Here is a 16,500-nt window from a genome sequence, read left to right on the forward strand (position 1 = left end):
TAGTAAAAGTATGCAAAGAAGACCAAGTTGCCTGCTTTGCAAATCTGATCAACCGAAGCTTCATTCCTAAACGCCAGGAAGTAGAAACTGACCTAGTAGAATGAGCTGTATCCTTTGAGGCAGAGTTTTACCCGACTCGACATAAGCATGATGAATTAAAGATTTCAACCAAGATGCCAAAAGAAATGGCAGAGGCCTTCTGACCTTTCCTAGAACCGGAAAAGATAACAAATAAGACTAGAAGTCTTTCTGAAATTCTTAGTAGCTTCAACATAATATTTTCAAAGCTCTAACCATACATCCCCAAAGAATGCAATGATTTCTCCTTAGAATTCTTAGGATTAGGACATAATGAAGGAACCACAATTTCTCTACTAATGTTGTTAGAATTCACAACCTTAGGTAAAAATTTAAAAGAAGTTTGCAACACCGCCTTATCCTGGTGATAAAATCAGAAAGGAGACTCACAAGAAAGTGCAGATAATTCTGAAACTCTTCTGGCAGAAGAGATGGCCAAAAGGAACAAAACTTTCCAAGAAAGTAATTTAAATGTCCAATGAATGCATAGGTTCAAACGGAGGAGCTTGAAGAGCCCCCAGAACCAAATTCAAACTCCAAGGAGGAGAAATTGACTTAATGACAGGTTTTATACGAACCAAAGCTTGTACAAAACAATGAATATCAGGAAGAATTAGCAATCTTTCTGTGAAAAGAACCAGAAAGAGCAGAGATTTGTCCCTTTCAAGGAACTTGCAGACAAACTTTATCCAAACCATCCTGAAGAAAACTGTAAAATTCTCGGAATTCTAAAAGAATGCCAGGAAAAATGATGAGAAAGACACCAAGAAATATAAGTCTTCCAGACTCTATAATATATCTCCCTAGATACGGATTTACGAGCATGTAACTTAGTATTAATCACAGAGTCAGAGAAACCTCTTTGACTAAGAATCAAGCGTTCAATCTCCACACCTTTAAATTTAAGGATTTGAGATCCTGATGGAAAAAAGGACCTTGCGACAGAAAGGTCTGGTCTTAACGGAAGAGTCCACGGTTGGCAAGAGGCATCCCGGACAAGATCCGCATACCAAAACCCTGTGAGGCCATGCTGGAGCTACCAGCAGAACAAACGAGTATTCTTCAGAATCTTGGAGATTACTCTTGGAAGAAGAACTAGAGGCGGAACGATATAGGCAGGATGATACTTCCAAGGGAGAGTGACAATGCATCCACTGCTTCCGCTTGAGGATCCCTGGATCTGGACAGATACCTGGGAAGTTTCTTGTTTAGATGAGAGGCCATCAGATCTATTTCTGGAAGTCCCCACATTTGAAGAATCTGTAAGAAATACCTCTGGGTGAAGAGACCATTCGCCCGGATGTAACGTTTGGCGACTGAGTTAATCCGCCTTCCCAATTTGTCTATAACTGGGATATGAACCGCAGAAACTAGACCAGGAGCTGGATTCCGCCCATACCAGAATTCGAGATACTTCTTTCATAGCCAGAGGACTGTGAGTCCCTCCTTGATGATTGATGTATGCCACAGTTGTGACATTGTCTGTCTGAAAACAAATGAACGATCTCTCTTTTAGAAGAGGCCATGACTGAAGAGCTCTGAAAATTGAACGGAGAGTTTCCAAAATATTGATCGGTAATCTCACCTCCTGAGATTCCCAAACCCCTTGTGCTGTCAGAGACCCCCCACACAGCTCCCAACCTGTAAGACTTGCATCTGTTGAAATTACAGTCCAGGTTGGAAGAACAAAAGAAGCCCCCTGAACTAAACGATGGTGATCTGTCCACCACGTCAGAGAGTGTCGTACAAATTGGTTTTAAAGATATTAATTGAGATATCTTTGTGTAATCCTTGCACCACTGGTTCAGCATACAGAGCTGAAGAAGGTCGCATGTGAAAACCGAGCAAAGGGGATCGCGTCCGATGCAGCAGTCATAAGACCTAGAATTTCCATGCATAGGCTACCGAAGGGAATGATTGTGACTGAAGGTTTCGACAAGCTGATATCAATTTTAGACGTACTCTTGTCTGTCAAAGACAGAGTCATGGACACTGAATCTATCTGGAGACCTAAAAAGGTTACCCTTGTCTGAGGAATCAATGAACTCTTTTGGTAAATTGATCCTCCAACCATGTATCTTGAAGAACAACACAAGTCGATTCGTATGAGATTCTGCTAAATGTGAAGACTGAGCAAGTACCAAGATATCCGTCCAAATAAGGGAAATACCACCAATACCCTGTTCTCAGATTACAGAACAGAAGGGCACCCGAGACCTTTGTAAAAATTCTTGGAGCTGTTGCCTAGGCCAAACGGTAGAGCCACAAACTGGTTAATGCTTGTCTAGGAAAGAGAATCTCAGAGAAACTGAAAGTGATCTGGATGAATCGGAATATGCAGATATGCATCCTGTAAATCTATTGTAGACATATAATGCCCTTGCTGAACAAAGGCAGGATAGTCCTTACCAGTTACCATTTTGAATGTTGGTATCCTTACATAACGATTCAATATTTTTAGATCCAGAACTGGTCTGAAGGAATTCTCCTTCTTTGGTACAATGAAGAGATTTGAATAAAACCCCAGCCCCTGTTCCAGAACTGGAACTGGCATAATTACTCCAGCCAACTCTAGATCTGAAACACAATTCAGAAACGCTTGAGCCTTCGCTGGGTTTACTGGGACACGGGAAAGAAAAAATCTCTTTTGCAGGAGGCCTTATATTGAAGCCAATTCTGTACCCTTCTGAAACAATGTTCTGAATCCAAAGATTGTGAACGGAATTGATCCAAATTCTTTGAAAAAACGTAATCTGCCCCCTACCAGCTGAGCTGGAATGAGGGCCGCACCTTCATGTGGACTTAGGAGCTGACTTTGGTTTTCTAAAAGGCTTGGATTTATTCCAGACTGGAGATGGTTTCCAAACTGACACCGCTCCTGTGGGTGAAGGATCAGGCTTTTGCTCCTTATTGTGACGAAAGGAACGAAAACGATTATTAGACCTAAATTTACCTTTAGATTTTTTATCCTGTGGTAAAAAAGTTCCTTTCCCTCCAGTAACAGTTGAGATAATAGAATCCAACTGAGAACCAAATAATTTATTACCCTGGAAAGAAAGGGAAAGCAAAGTTGACTTAGAAGACATATCAGCATTCCAAGTTTTAAGCCATAAAGCTCTTCTAGCTAAAATAGCTAGAGACATATACCTGACATCAACTCTAATGATATCAAAGATGGCATCACAAATAAAATTATTAGCATGTTGAAGAAGATTAATAATGCTATGAGAATTATGATCTGTTGCTTGTTGCGCTAAAGCTTCTAACCAAAAAGTTGAAGCTGCAGCACATCCGCTAAAGATATAGCAGGTCTAAGAAGATTACCTGAACACAAGTAAGCTTTTCTTAGAAAGGATTCAATTTTCCTATCCAAAGGATCCTTAAAGGAAGTACCATCTGCCGTAGGAATAGTAGTACGCTTAGCAAGAGTAGAGACAGCCCCATCAACCTTAGGGATTTTGTCCCAAAATTCTAATCTGTCAGATGGCACAGGATATAATTGCTTAAAACGTTAGAAGGAGTAAATGAATTACCCAAATTATTCCATTCCCTGGAAATTACTTCAGAAATAGCATCAGGGACAGGAAAAACTTCTGGAATAACTACAGGAGATTTAAAAACCTTATCTAAACGTTTAGATTTAGTATCAAGAGGACTAGAATCCTCTATTCCTAATGCAATTAGGACTTCTTTAAGTAAAGAACGAATAAATTCCATTTTAAATAAATATGAAGATTTATCAGCATCAACCTCTGAGACAGAATCCTCTGAACCAGAAGAACCAATATCAGAATCAGAATGATGATGTTCATTTAAAAATTCATCTGAAAAATGAGAAGTTTTAAAAGACTTTTTATGTTTACTAGAAGGAGGAATAACAGACATAGCCTTCTCAATGGATTTAGAAACAAAAACATAATTTATGCTTACCTGATAAATTCCTTTCTCCTGTAGTGTAGTCAGTCCACGGGTCATCCATTACTTATGGGATATTAACTCCTCCCTAACAGGAAGTGCAAGAGGATCACCCAAGCAGAGCTGCTATATAGCTCCTCCCCTCTACGTCACACCCAGTCATTCGACCGAAAACCAAACGAGAAAGGAGAAACTATAGGGTGCAGTGGTGACTGGAGTATAATTTAAAATTTAGACCTGCCATAAAAAACAGGGCGGGCCGTGGACTGACTACACTACAGGAGAAAGGAATTTATCAGGTAAGCATAAATTATGTTTTCTCCTGTTAAGTGTAGTCAGTCCACGGGTCATCCATTACTTATGGGATACCAATACCAAAGCTAAAAGTACACGGATGACGGGAGGGACAGGCAGGATCTTTACACGGAAGGAACCACTGCCTGAAGAACCTTTCTCCCAAAAACAGCCTCCGAAGAAGCAAAAGTGTCAAATTTGTAAAATTTGGAAAAAGTGTGAAGTGAAGACCAAGTCGCAGCCTTGCAAATCTGTTCAACAGAGGCCTCATTTTTAAAGGCCCAAGTGGAAGCCACAGCTCTGGTAGAATGAGCTGTAATTCTTTCAGGAGGCTGCTGTCCAGCAGTCTCATAGGCTAAACGTATTATACTACGAAGCCAGAAGGAGAGAGAGGTAGCCGAAAACCTTTTGACCTCTCCTCTGTCCAGAATAGACGACAAACAGGGAAGAAGTTTGTCGAAAATCTTTAGTTGCCTGTAAATAAAATTTCAGGGCACGGACAACGTCCAGATTGTGCAGAAGTCGTTCCTTCTTTGAGGAAGGATTAGGACACAATGAAGGGAACAACAATCTCTTGATTGATATTCCTGTTAGTGACTACCTTAGGTAAGAACCCAGGTTTAGTACGCAGAACTACCTTGTCTGAATGGAAAATCAGATAAGGAGAATCACAATGTAAAGCAGATAACTCAGAGACTCTTCAAGCCGAGGAAATAGCCATTAAAAACAGAACTTTCCAAGATAACAGCTTGATATCAATGGAATGAAGGGGTTCAAACGGAACACCCTGTAAAACGTTAAGAACTAAGTTTAAGCTCCATGGTGGAGCAACAGTCTTAAACACAGGCTTAATCCTGGCCAAAGCCTGACAAAAAGCCTGAACGTCTGGAACTTCTGACAGACGTTTGTGTAAAAGGATGGACAAAGCTGAGATCTGTCCCTTTAACGAACTAGCGGATAAACCCTTTTCTAAACCTTCTTGTAGAAAAGACAATATCCTAGGAATCCTAACCTTACTCCATGAGTAACTCTTGGATTCGCACCAATGCAAGTATTTGCGCCATATTTTATGGTAAATTTTCCTGGTAACAGGCTTCCTAGCCTGTATCAAGGTATCAATCACTGACTCCGAGAATCCACGCTTTGATAGAATCAAGCGTTCAATCTCCATGCAGTCAGCCTCAGAGAAATTAGATTTGGATGTTTGAAAGGACCCTGCACCAGAAGGTCCTGTCTCAGAGGTAGAGACCATGGTGGACAGGATGACATGTCCACTAGATCTGCATACCAGGTCCTGCGTGGCCACGCAGGCGCTATTAGAATCACCGATGCTCTCTCCTGTTTGATCCTGGCAATCAATCGAGGAAGCATCGGGAAGGGTGGGAAACACATAAGCCATGTTGAAGACCCAAGGTGCTGTCAGAGCATCTATCAGAACCGCTCCCGGGTCTCTGGACCTGGATCCGTAATAAGGAAGTTTTGCGTTCTGGCGAGACGCCATGAGATCCAGATCTGGTTTGCCCCAACGCCGAAGTATTTGGGCAAAGACCTCCGGATGAAGTTCCCACTCCCCCGGATGAAAAGTCTGGCGACTTAGTTAATCCGCTTCCCAGTTTTCCACGCCTGGGATGTGGATCGCTGATAGGTGGCAAGAGTGAGACTCTGCCCAGTGAATTATCTTTGAGACTTCCATCATTGCTAGGGAACTCCTTGTCCCTCCCTGATGGTTGATGTAAGCCACAGTCGTGATGTTGTCCGACTGAAACCTGATGAACCTCAGAGTTGCTAACTGAGGCCAAGCCAGAAGGGCATTGAAAACTGCTCTTAATTCCAGAATATTTATGGGAAGGAGACTCTCCTCCTGAGTCCAAGATCCCTGAGTCTTCAGGGAATTCCAGACAGCGCCCCAAACTATCAGGCTGGCATCTGTTGTTACAATCGTCCAATCTGGCCTGCTGAAGGGCATCCCCTTGGATAGATGTGGCCGAGAGAGCCACCATAGAAGAGAATTTCTGGTCTCTTGATCCAGATTCAGCATAGGGGGACAAATCTGAGTAATCCCCATTCCACTGACTTAGCATGCACAATTGCAGTGGTCTGAGATGCAGGCGTGTAAAGGGTACTATGTCCATTGCCGCTACCATTAAGCCGATTACCTCCATGCATTGAGCCACTGACGGGTGTGGAATGGAATGAAGGACCCGGCAAACATTTAGAAGTTTTGTTAACCTGACCTCTGTCAGATAAATCTTCATTTCTACAGAATCTATAAGAGTCCCTAAGAAGGGAACTCTTGTGAGTGGCATTAGAGAACTCTTTTCTTCGTTCACTTTCCACCCATGTGACCTTAGAAATGCCAGTACTAACTCTGTATGAGACTTGGCAGTTTGGAAACTTGACGCTTGTATCAGAATGTCGTCTAGGTACGGAGCTACCGTTATTCCTCGCGGTCTTAGTACCGCCAGAAGAGAACCCAGAACCTTTGTAAAGATTCTTGGAGCAGTAGCTAACCCGAAGGGAAGAGCTACAAACTGGTAATGCCTGTCTAGGAAGGCAAACCTTAGATACCGGTAATGATCTTTGTGAATCGGTATGTGAAGGTAGGCATCCTTTAAATCCACTGTGGTCATGTACTGACCCCTTTGGATCATGGGTAAGATTGACCGAATAGTTTCCATTTTGAAAGATGGAACTCTTAGGAATTTGTTTAGGATCTTTAAATCCAATATTGGTCTGAAGGTTCCTTCTTTCTTGGGAACCACAAACAGATTTGAGTAAAACCCTTGTCCGTGTTCCGACCGCGGAACCGGGTGGATCACTCCCATTAGTAAAAGATCTTGTACACAGCGTAGAAACGCCTCTTTCTTTATCTGGTTTGTTGACAACCTTGAAAGATGAAATCTCCCTTTTGGAGGAGAAGTTTGAAGTCCAGAAGATATCCCTGAGATATGGTCTCCAACGCCCAGGGATCCTGGACATCTCTTGCCCAAGCCTGGGCGAAGAGAGAAAGTCTGCCCCCTACTAGATCCGTTTCCGGATTGGGGGCCCTTACTTCATACTGTCTTAGGGGCAGCAGCAGGTTTTCTGGCCTGCTTGCCCTTGTTCCAGGTCTGGTTAGGTTTCCAGCCTTGTCTGTAGCGAGCAACAGTTCCTTCCTGTTTTGGAGCAGAGGAAGTTGATGCTGCTCCTGCCTTGAAGTTACGAAAGGCACGAAAATTAGACTGTCTAGCCCTTGGTTTGGCTCTGTCTTGAGGCAGGGCATGGCCCTTACCTCCCGTAATGTCAGTGATAATTTCTTTCAAACCGGGCCCGAATAATGTCTGCCCCTTGAAAGGTATGTTAAGCAATTTAGATTTAGAAGTCACATCAGCTGATCAGGATTTTAGCCACAGCGCTCTGCGTGCCTGAATGGCGAATCCGGAATTCTTAGCCGTAAGCTTAGTTAAATGTACTACGGCATCAGAAATAAATGAATTAGCTAGCTTAAGGGCTTTAAGCTTGTGTGTAATCTCATCCAATGGAGCTGTGTCAAGGGTCTCTTCCAGAGACTCAAACCAGAATGCTGCCGCAGCCGTGACAGGCGCAATGCATGCAAGGGGTTGCAATATAAAACCTTGTTGAACAAACATTTTCTTAAGGTAACCCTCTAACTTTTTATCCATTGGATCTGAAAAGGCACAGCTATCCTCCACCGGGATAGTGGTACGTTTAGCTAAAGTAGAAACTGCTCCCTCCACCTTAGGGACCGTTTGCCATAAGTCCCGTGTGGTGGCGTCTATTGGAAACATTTTTCTGAATATAGGAGGGGGTGAGAAAGGCACACCGGGTCTATCCCACTCCTTGTTAACAATTTCAGTAAGTCTCTTAGGTATAGGAAAAACGTCAGTACACGTCGGTACCGCAAAATATTTATCCAACCTACATATTTTCTCTGGGATTGCAACCGTGTTACAATCATTCAGAGCCGCTAACACCTCCCCTAGTAATACACGGAGGTTCTCAAGCTTAAATTTAAAATTTGAAATGTCTGAATCCAGTTTATTTGGATCAGATCCGTCACCCACAGAATGAAGCTCTCCGTCTTCATGTTCTGCAAATTGTGACGCAGTATCAGACATGGCCCTAGCATTATCAGCGCACTCTGTTCTCACCCCAGAGTGGTCTCGTTTACCCCTAAGTTCTGGCAATTTACATAAAACCTCAGTCATAACATTAGCCATGTCTTGTAAAGTGATTTGTAATGGCCGCCCTGATGTACTTGGCGTTACAATATCACGCACCTCCTTAGCGGAAGATGCAGGTACTGACACGTGAGGCAAGTTAGTCGGCATAACTTCCCCCTCGTTGTCTGGTGAATTTTTCTTAACATGTACAGATTGGCTTTTATTTAAAGTAGCATCAATGCAATTAGTACATGAATTTCTATTGGGCTCCACATTGGCCTTTGAACATATTGCACAAAGAGATTCCTCTGTGTCAGACATGTTTAAACAAACTAGCAATTAGACTAGCAAGCTTGGAAAATACTTTTCAAATGAATTACAAGCAATATAAAAAACGTTACTGTGCCTTTAAGAAGCACACAAAAAAAACTGTCACATTGAGATAACAATGAACCGGTTTTAGTTATAGCAATCAATTTTTCACATGAAATGCATTAATTTAGCAAAGGATTGCACCCATTAGCAAATGGATTATTAAACCCTTAATACCAAAAAACGAATAACAAATAAAATAAATACGTTTTTATCACAGTCAAAGCACAGTCTCACAGGTCTGCTGTGAGTGATTACCTCCCTCAAACTAGTTTTGGAGACCCCTGAGCTCTGTAGAGACGTCCTGGATCATGCAGGGAGAATAAGGAAGACTGTGACTGAATTTTAATGCGTAGTAAAAAAACCAAAATAGGCCCCTCCCACTCATAATACAGCAGTGGGGAAGCTCAGTAAACTGATTTTATTCAAAATAAACGTCAGCCAAGTGGAAAATAATGCCCATAAATTTTTCACCAAGTACCTCAGAGAGAAAAACGATTAACCTGCCAGTAAACGTTTTAAATATATGAAATAATAATAAAAGCCTGTTGCTAGTCGCTATCACTGCAGAAAGGCTATAATTTATATGTATACCGTATTTTCTTAGTGAAGTGCCATTCCCCAGAAATACTTTAGTGCCAACATACATACATAACAGCCTGATACCAGTTGCTACTACTGCATTTAAGGCTGTACTTACATTATATTGGTATTAGCAGTATTTTCTCAGTCAATTCCATTCCTTAGAAAATAATATACTGCAACATACCTCTTTGCAGGTGAACCCTGCCCGCTGTCCCCTGTTCTGAAGTTACCTCGTTCCTCAGAATGGCCGAGAACAGCAAATGGATCTTAGTTACGTCCGCTAAGATCATACACAAACTCAGGTAGATTCTTCTTCTAATACTGCCTGAGAAGAAACAACACACTCTGGTGCTGTTTAAAACAACAAACTTTTGATTGAAGAAATAAAAAACTGAATTTAATAACCACACTCCTCTCACACATCCTATCTATTAGTTAGGTGCAAGAGAATGACTGGGGTGTGACGTAGAGGGGAGGAGCTATTATAGCAGCTCTGCTTGGGTGATCCTCTTGCACTTCCTGTTAGGGAGGAGTTAATATCCCATAAGTAATGGATGACCCGTGGACTGACTACACTTAACAGGAGAAATCTCTTATGTTATCAGGAACACTCTGAGCATTAGATGTTGACGGAACAGCAACAGGTAATGTAACAGTACTAAAGGAAATATTATCTGCATTAACAAGTTTGTCATGACAATCAGTACAAACAACAGCTGGAGGAACAGATACCATAAGTTTACAGCAGATACACTTAGCTTTGGTAGATCCAGCACCAGGCAGCGATTTTTCCAGAAGTATCTTCTGACTCAGTGTTAACGTGGGACATCTTGCAATATGTAATAGAAAAAACAACATATAAAGCAAAATTGATCAAATTCCTTAAATGACAGTTTCAGGAATGGGAAAAAATGCCAGTGAACAAGCTTCTAGCAACCAGAAGCAATAAAATAATAAGACTTAAATAATGTGGAGACAATAGAGACGCCCATATTTTTTTTTTAGCGCCAAAAAAGACGCCCACATTATTTGGCGCCTAAATGCTTTTAGCGCCAAAATGACGCCACATCCGGAACGCCGACACTTTTGGCGCAAAAAAAATTAAAAAATGACGCAACTTCCGGCGACACGTATGACGCCGGAAACAGAAAAAAAAATTTTGCGCCAAAAAAGTCCGCGCCAAGAATGACGCAATAAAATGAAGCAGCCCACAGGGAAAAAAGTCAAATTTTAAGGTAAGAAAAAATTGAATTATTCATATGCATTATCCCAAATATGAAACTGACTGTCTGAAATAAGGAACGTTAAACATCCTGAGTCAAGGCAAATAAATGTTTGAATACATATATTTAGAACTTTATAAAAAAGTGCCCAACCATAGCTTAGAGTGTCACAGAAAATAAGACTTACTTACCCCAGGACACTCATCTACAAGTTGTAGAAAGCCAAACCAGTACTGAAACGAAAATCAGTAGAGGTAATGGTATATATAAAAGAGTATATCGTCGATCTGAAAAGGGAGGTAAGAGATGAATCTCTACGACCGATAACAGAGAACCTATGAAATAGACCCCGTAGAAGGAGATCATTGTATTCAAATAGGCAATACTCTCCTCACATCCCTCTGACATTCACTGCACGCTGAGAGGAAAACCGGGCTCCAACCTGCTGCGGAGCGCATATCAACGTAGAATCTAGCACAAACTTACTTCACCACCTCCATAGGAGGCAAAGTTTGTAAAACTGATTTGTGGGTGTGGTGAGGGGGTGTATTTATAGGCATTTTGAGGTTTGGGAAACTTTGCCCCTCCTGGTAGGAATGTATATCCCATACGTCACTAGCTCATGGACTCTTGCTAATTACATGAAAGAAATTGAGCTTTTTGGCCACAACCATAAACGCTACATTTGGAGAGGAGTAAACAAGGTCTATGATGAAAGGTACACCATTCCTACTGTGAAACAAGGAGGTGGATCGCTGATGTTTTGGGGGATGTGTGAGCTACAAAGGCACAGGAAATTTGGTCAGAATTGATGGAAAAATGAATGCAGTATGTTATCAAACAGAACGCCTCATTTTCCACTTCTTGATTAGAGTTTGAACACTGCTGATTTGCATTCTCAATTCCTTGGATATCTTTTTATATCCCTTTCCTGTTTTATACAGTGCAACTACCTTTTTCCCACAGATCCCTTGAAAATTCTTTTTCTTTCCTAATGACTCAGAATCCAGAAACGACAGTGCAGCACTGGATGAAAGATGCAAGGATCCAGAAACTCATTGACCTTTTATACACACACACTAATTACAAGCAAACAGATCACAGGTGAGGATGGTTACCTTTAATAGTCATTCAAACCCCTTTGTGTCAACTTGTGTGCATGTTATCAGGCCAAAATCACCAGGGTATGTAATCTTTTGATCAGGGTCATTTGGGTAGTTTCTGTTGTCATTATGATTTAAAAAGAGTAAACACAGTTGATTGATAATAAATGGCTTCAGCCAAACACTAACATGAGTGAAAGAAAAGTTTTTGTTTTATCATTCATATTCTCTGAAAAAGGGCCAAGAAATCATAAATTCTGCCAGGGTATGTAAACTTATGAGCACAACTGTATATATACACACTAGAGCTCTCTCTCTCTATTTCTCTTTTTCTCTCTTTCTGTCTTTCTTTCTTACTGTATATATATATATATATATATATATATATATATTTTTATAGATATCCAAGGATTACCCAGGTAAAACGGACATTACCCAATCGGCTGTGGGTAAAGCCCGATGTACTGTAATGCCACCCATCTACACAATTTTTTTTTCCATCCGCCTGGGGGGTTGAAGGGGGGCAACCCGCCGATCCTCTGGCATGGGGAATGCTAGAGAACTAAGGCATGTAAGAGATTTCACAAAGATTTTATTACTCTTACGCACGGGGGGGTAGAGGTAGTCATCTGTAAGTTCCAGAGAATCATCATATCCAAACCGCCTCAGGATTGTCCACGTGGTTTCGTGTCGCCCACGCTGGATAAAAAGGGTGTTGAGGAAAAGGAAGCCTGTGTGAATTAGGTAGCAGGAAGACTATTTTAGACATGTGACAGACATATAGTAAACATAAGTCACTTGGTCATTTTTCTCTATATTTAATTTATTAGAGATACTGTCTCTACAAATAACACAACCACAAGGAGCAATAATGCATTTTAAAGAGACAAACACTAAATACATTTTATAAGCATAGTATTGAGGTAAAGCCCCACCTGCCCTCTAGTTATGGGGGCTGCCATGTTGAAATCTATGTTTCACTGCATTATAGTGCTGATGTGTTTGCACATGTGCAGTAACTCCTTCAGATATCTGCATTGTACACTAAGTTCCATAACGGCAGCACCCCGTGCTTAGAAGGAGACACATGAAATGTATTTAGTGTTTAATGTCCCTTTAAGCCCCTAATCTTACTAAATTATACATATGTTACAGTCGACTCCAGTCCACTTAAAGGGACATAATACTCATATGCTAAATCACTTGAAACTGATGCAGCATAACTGTAAAAAGCTGACAGGAATATCACCTGAGCATCTCTATGTAAAAAAGGAAAATATTTTACCTCACAATCTCCTCAGCTCAGCAGAGTAAGTTTTCTGTGTAAAAAGTTATACTCAGCTGCTGCTCAGCTGCAGGTAATAAAAAAAAAAAAAGAAAGAAAGAAATGAACAGCAGCCAATCAGCATCAATAGTGCTGAGGTCATGAACTCTTTTACTGTGATCTCATGAGATCTCACTTAACTCTCATGAGATTTCATTGTAAACTTCCTTACACTGAATAGGGAAATAAGATGAGTGTGCATAAAAGCTCGCTCCTTCCGCTGTCCCAGGACAGACATACTGATTTGCTGCTTAGAAGTCTTTTACAATGGGATGTGGCTACTGAGAAACTTTTGAGGTAAAATATCTTTCTTTTTTACATAGAGATGTTCAGGTGATATTTTCTAGTCAGCTTTTTACAGCTATGCTGCATCACTTTCAAGTGTTTAAACATTTGGGTATTATAACCCTTTAAGTTATTTACACATTAGGAAGTCATTCAGGTTTTAAAAAATCTTTATACCATAAACTGCTTGCAGCAACAGAGTTGTGTCGGTTTCATTTATAGCATGTGTCTTAGGAATGCATTGAACTAGTACGTCTAATCAACAAAGTTCATGCTGAAGAAAATGTATAATAATTATCTCCGTTTTCATGACAATAGCCATTAGAAATAAAAATTTCTATACAATGATTAGCTGGTTTTATTGTAATTAGAACTAAACCCAATGCAGGTGGAAATGTAATTAATGCAGAAGAGAATAGGATATGTGTGGTAAGTGCTAGGTTTTTATTAGGTCTTTCCCAACCCGTACCGTTTAGTGTCAGACCATTTTCCTGTACGCCATCTGCTGTATTCTTCCTCACCACCATTTTAACATCTTCTAGTGCTTGAGGTGCCAGAGGGTTTCCAAAACAGGACTGCTACTTGACAAGAGTAAGGTAAAGTTAACATAAAACAGGACTGCTACTTGACAAGAGTAAGGTAAAGTTAACATAAAACAGGACTGCTACTTGACAAGAGTAAGGTAAAGTTAACATAAAACAGGACTGCTACTTGACAAGAGTAAGGTAAAGTTAACATAAAACAGGACTGACAAGAGTAAGGTAAAGTTAACATAAAACAGGACTGACAAGAGTAAGGTAAAGTTAACATAAAAAAGGACTGCTACTTGACAAGAATAAGGTAAAGTTAACATAAAACAAGACTGCTACTTGACAAGAGTAAGGTAAAGTTAACAAAAACAAGACTGCTACTTGACAAGAGTAAGGTAAAGTTAACATAAAACAAGACTGCTACTTGACAAGAGTAAGGTAAAGTTAACACAAAACAGGACTGCTACTTGACAAGAGTAAGGTAAAGTTAACATAAAACAGGACTGCTACTTGACAAGAGTAAGGTAAAGTTAACATAAAACAGGACTGCTACTTGACAAGAGTAAGGTAAAGTTAACATTAAACAGGACTGCTACTTGACAAGAGTGAGGTAAAGTTAACATAAAACAAGACTGCTACTTGACAAGAGTGAGGTAAAGTTAACATAAAACAGGACTGCTACTTGACAAGAGTAAGGTAAAGTTAACACAAAACAGGACTGCTACTTGACAAGAGTAAGGTAAAGTTAACACAAAACAGGACTGCTACTTGACAAGAGTGAGGTAAAGTTAACATAAAACATGCCTGCTACTTGACAAGAGTGAGGTAAAGTTAACATAAAACAGGACTGCTACTTGACAAGAGTAAGGTAAAGTTAACATAAAACAGGACTGCTACTTGACAAGAGTGAGGTAAAGTTAACATAAAACAGGACTGCTACTTGACAAGAGTAAGGTAAAGTTAACAAAACAGGACTGCTACTTGACAAGAGTGAGGTGAAGTTAACATAAAACAAGACTGATACTTGACAAGAGTGAGGTAAAGTTAACATAAAACAGGACTGCTACTTGACAAGAGTAAGGTAAAGTTAACATAAAACAGGACTGCTACTTGACAAGAGTAAGGTAAAGTTAACATAAAACAGGACTGCTACTTGACAAGAGTAAGGTAAAGTTAACATAAAACAGGACTGCTACTTGACAAGAGTAAGGTAAAGTTAACATAAAACAGGACTGCTACTTGACAAGAGTAAGGTAAAGTTAACACAAAACAGGACTGCTACTTGACAAGAGTAAGGTAAAGTTAACATAAACAAGTCTGCTACTTGACAAGAGTAAGGTAAAGTTAACATAAAACAGGACTGCTACTTGACAAGAGTAAGGTAAAGTTAACATAAACAAGTCTGCTACTTGACAAGAGTGAGGTAAAGTTAACATAAAACAAGACTGCTACTTGACAAGAGTAAGGTAAAGTTAACATAAAACAGTACAGCTACTTGACAAGAGTGAGGTAAAGTTAACATAAAACAGTACAGCTACTTGACAAGAGTAAGGTAAAGTTAACATAAAACAGGACTGCTACTTGACAAGAGTAAGGTAAAGTTAACATAAAACAGTACTGCTACTTGACAAGAGTGAGGTAAAGTTTACATAAAACAGTACAGCTACTTGACAAGAGTAAGGTAAAGTTAACATAAAACAGGACTGCTACTTGACAAGAGTAAGGTAAAGTTAACATAAAACAGGACTGCTACTTGACAAGAGTAAGGTAAAGTTAACATAAAACAGGACTGCTACTTGACAAGAGTAAGGTAAAGTTAACATAAAACAGGACTGCTACTTGACAAGAGTAAGGTAAAGTTAACATAAAACAGGACTGCTACTTGACAAGAGTAAGGTAAAGTTAACATAAAACAGGACTGACAAGAGTAAGGTAAAGTTAACATAAAAAAGGACTGCTACTTGACAAGAATAAGGTAAAGTTAACATAAAACAAGACTGCTACTTGACAAGAGTAAGGTAAAGTTAACATAAAACAGGACTGCTACTTGACAAGAGTGAGGTAAAGTTAACATAAAACAGGACTGCTACTTGACAAGAGTAAGGTAAAGTTAACATAAAACAGGACTGCTACTTGACAAGAGTGAGGTAAAGTTAACATAAAACAGGACTGCTACTTGACAAGAGTAAGGTAAAGTTAACAAAACAGGACTGCTACTTGACAAGAGTGAGGTGAAGTTAACAAAAAACAAGACTGATACTTGACAAGAGTGAGGTAAAGTTAACATAAAACAGGACTGCTACTTGACAAGAGTAAGGTAAAGTTAACATAAAACAGGACTGCTACTTGACAAGAGTAAGGTAAAGTTAACATAAAACAGGACTGCTACTTGACAAGAGTAAGGTAAAGTTAACATAAAACAGGACTGCTACTTGACAAGAGTAAGGTAAAGTTAACACAAAACAGGACTGCTACTTGACAAGAGTAAGGTAAAGTTAACATAAACAAGTCTGCTACTTGACAAGAGTAAGGTAAAGTTAACATAAAACAGGACTGCTACTTGACAAGAGTAAGGTAAAGTTAACATAAACAAGTCTGCTACTTGACAAGAGTGAGGTAAAGTTAACA

The 16,500-nt window shown here is 40.0% G+C and overlaps 1 protein-coding gene across 1 annotated transcript in view; it reads right to left on the reverse strand.

Moving 5' to 3' along the window:
- Positions 1-16,500, reverse strand: part of RHOT2 (ras homolog family member T2) — a 390,839-nt gene that overhangs the window by 228,935 nt on the left and 145,404 nt on the right. The window contains 2 exon segments of the mRNA XM_053694715.1: positions 12,344-12,464; positions 13,812-13,917. Coding sequence (XP_053550690.1) covers positions 12,344-12,464; positions 13,812-13,917 — 227 coding nt within the window.

Source organism: Bombina bombina, chromosome 11 (genome assembly GCF_027579735.1).
Source record: "Bombina bombina isolate aBomBom1 chromosome 11, aBomBom1.pri, whole genome shotgun sequence".
Taxonomy (NCBI): Eukaryota; Metazoa; Chordata; class Amphibia; order Anura; family Bombinatoridae; genus Bombina; species Bombina bombina.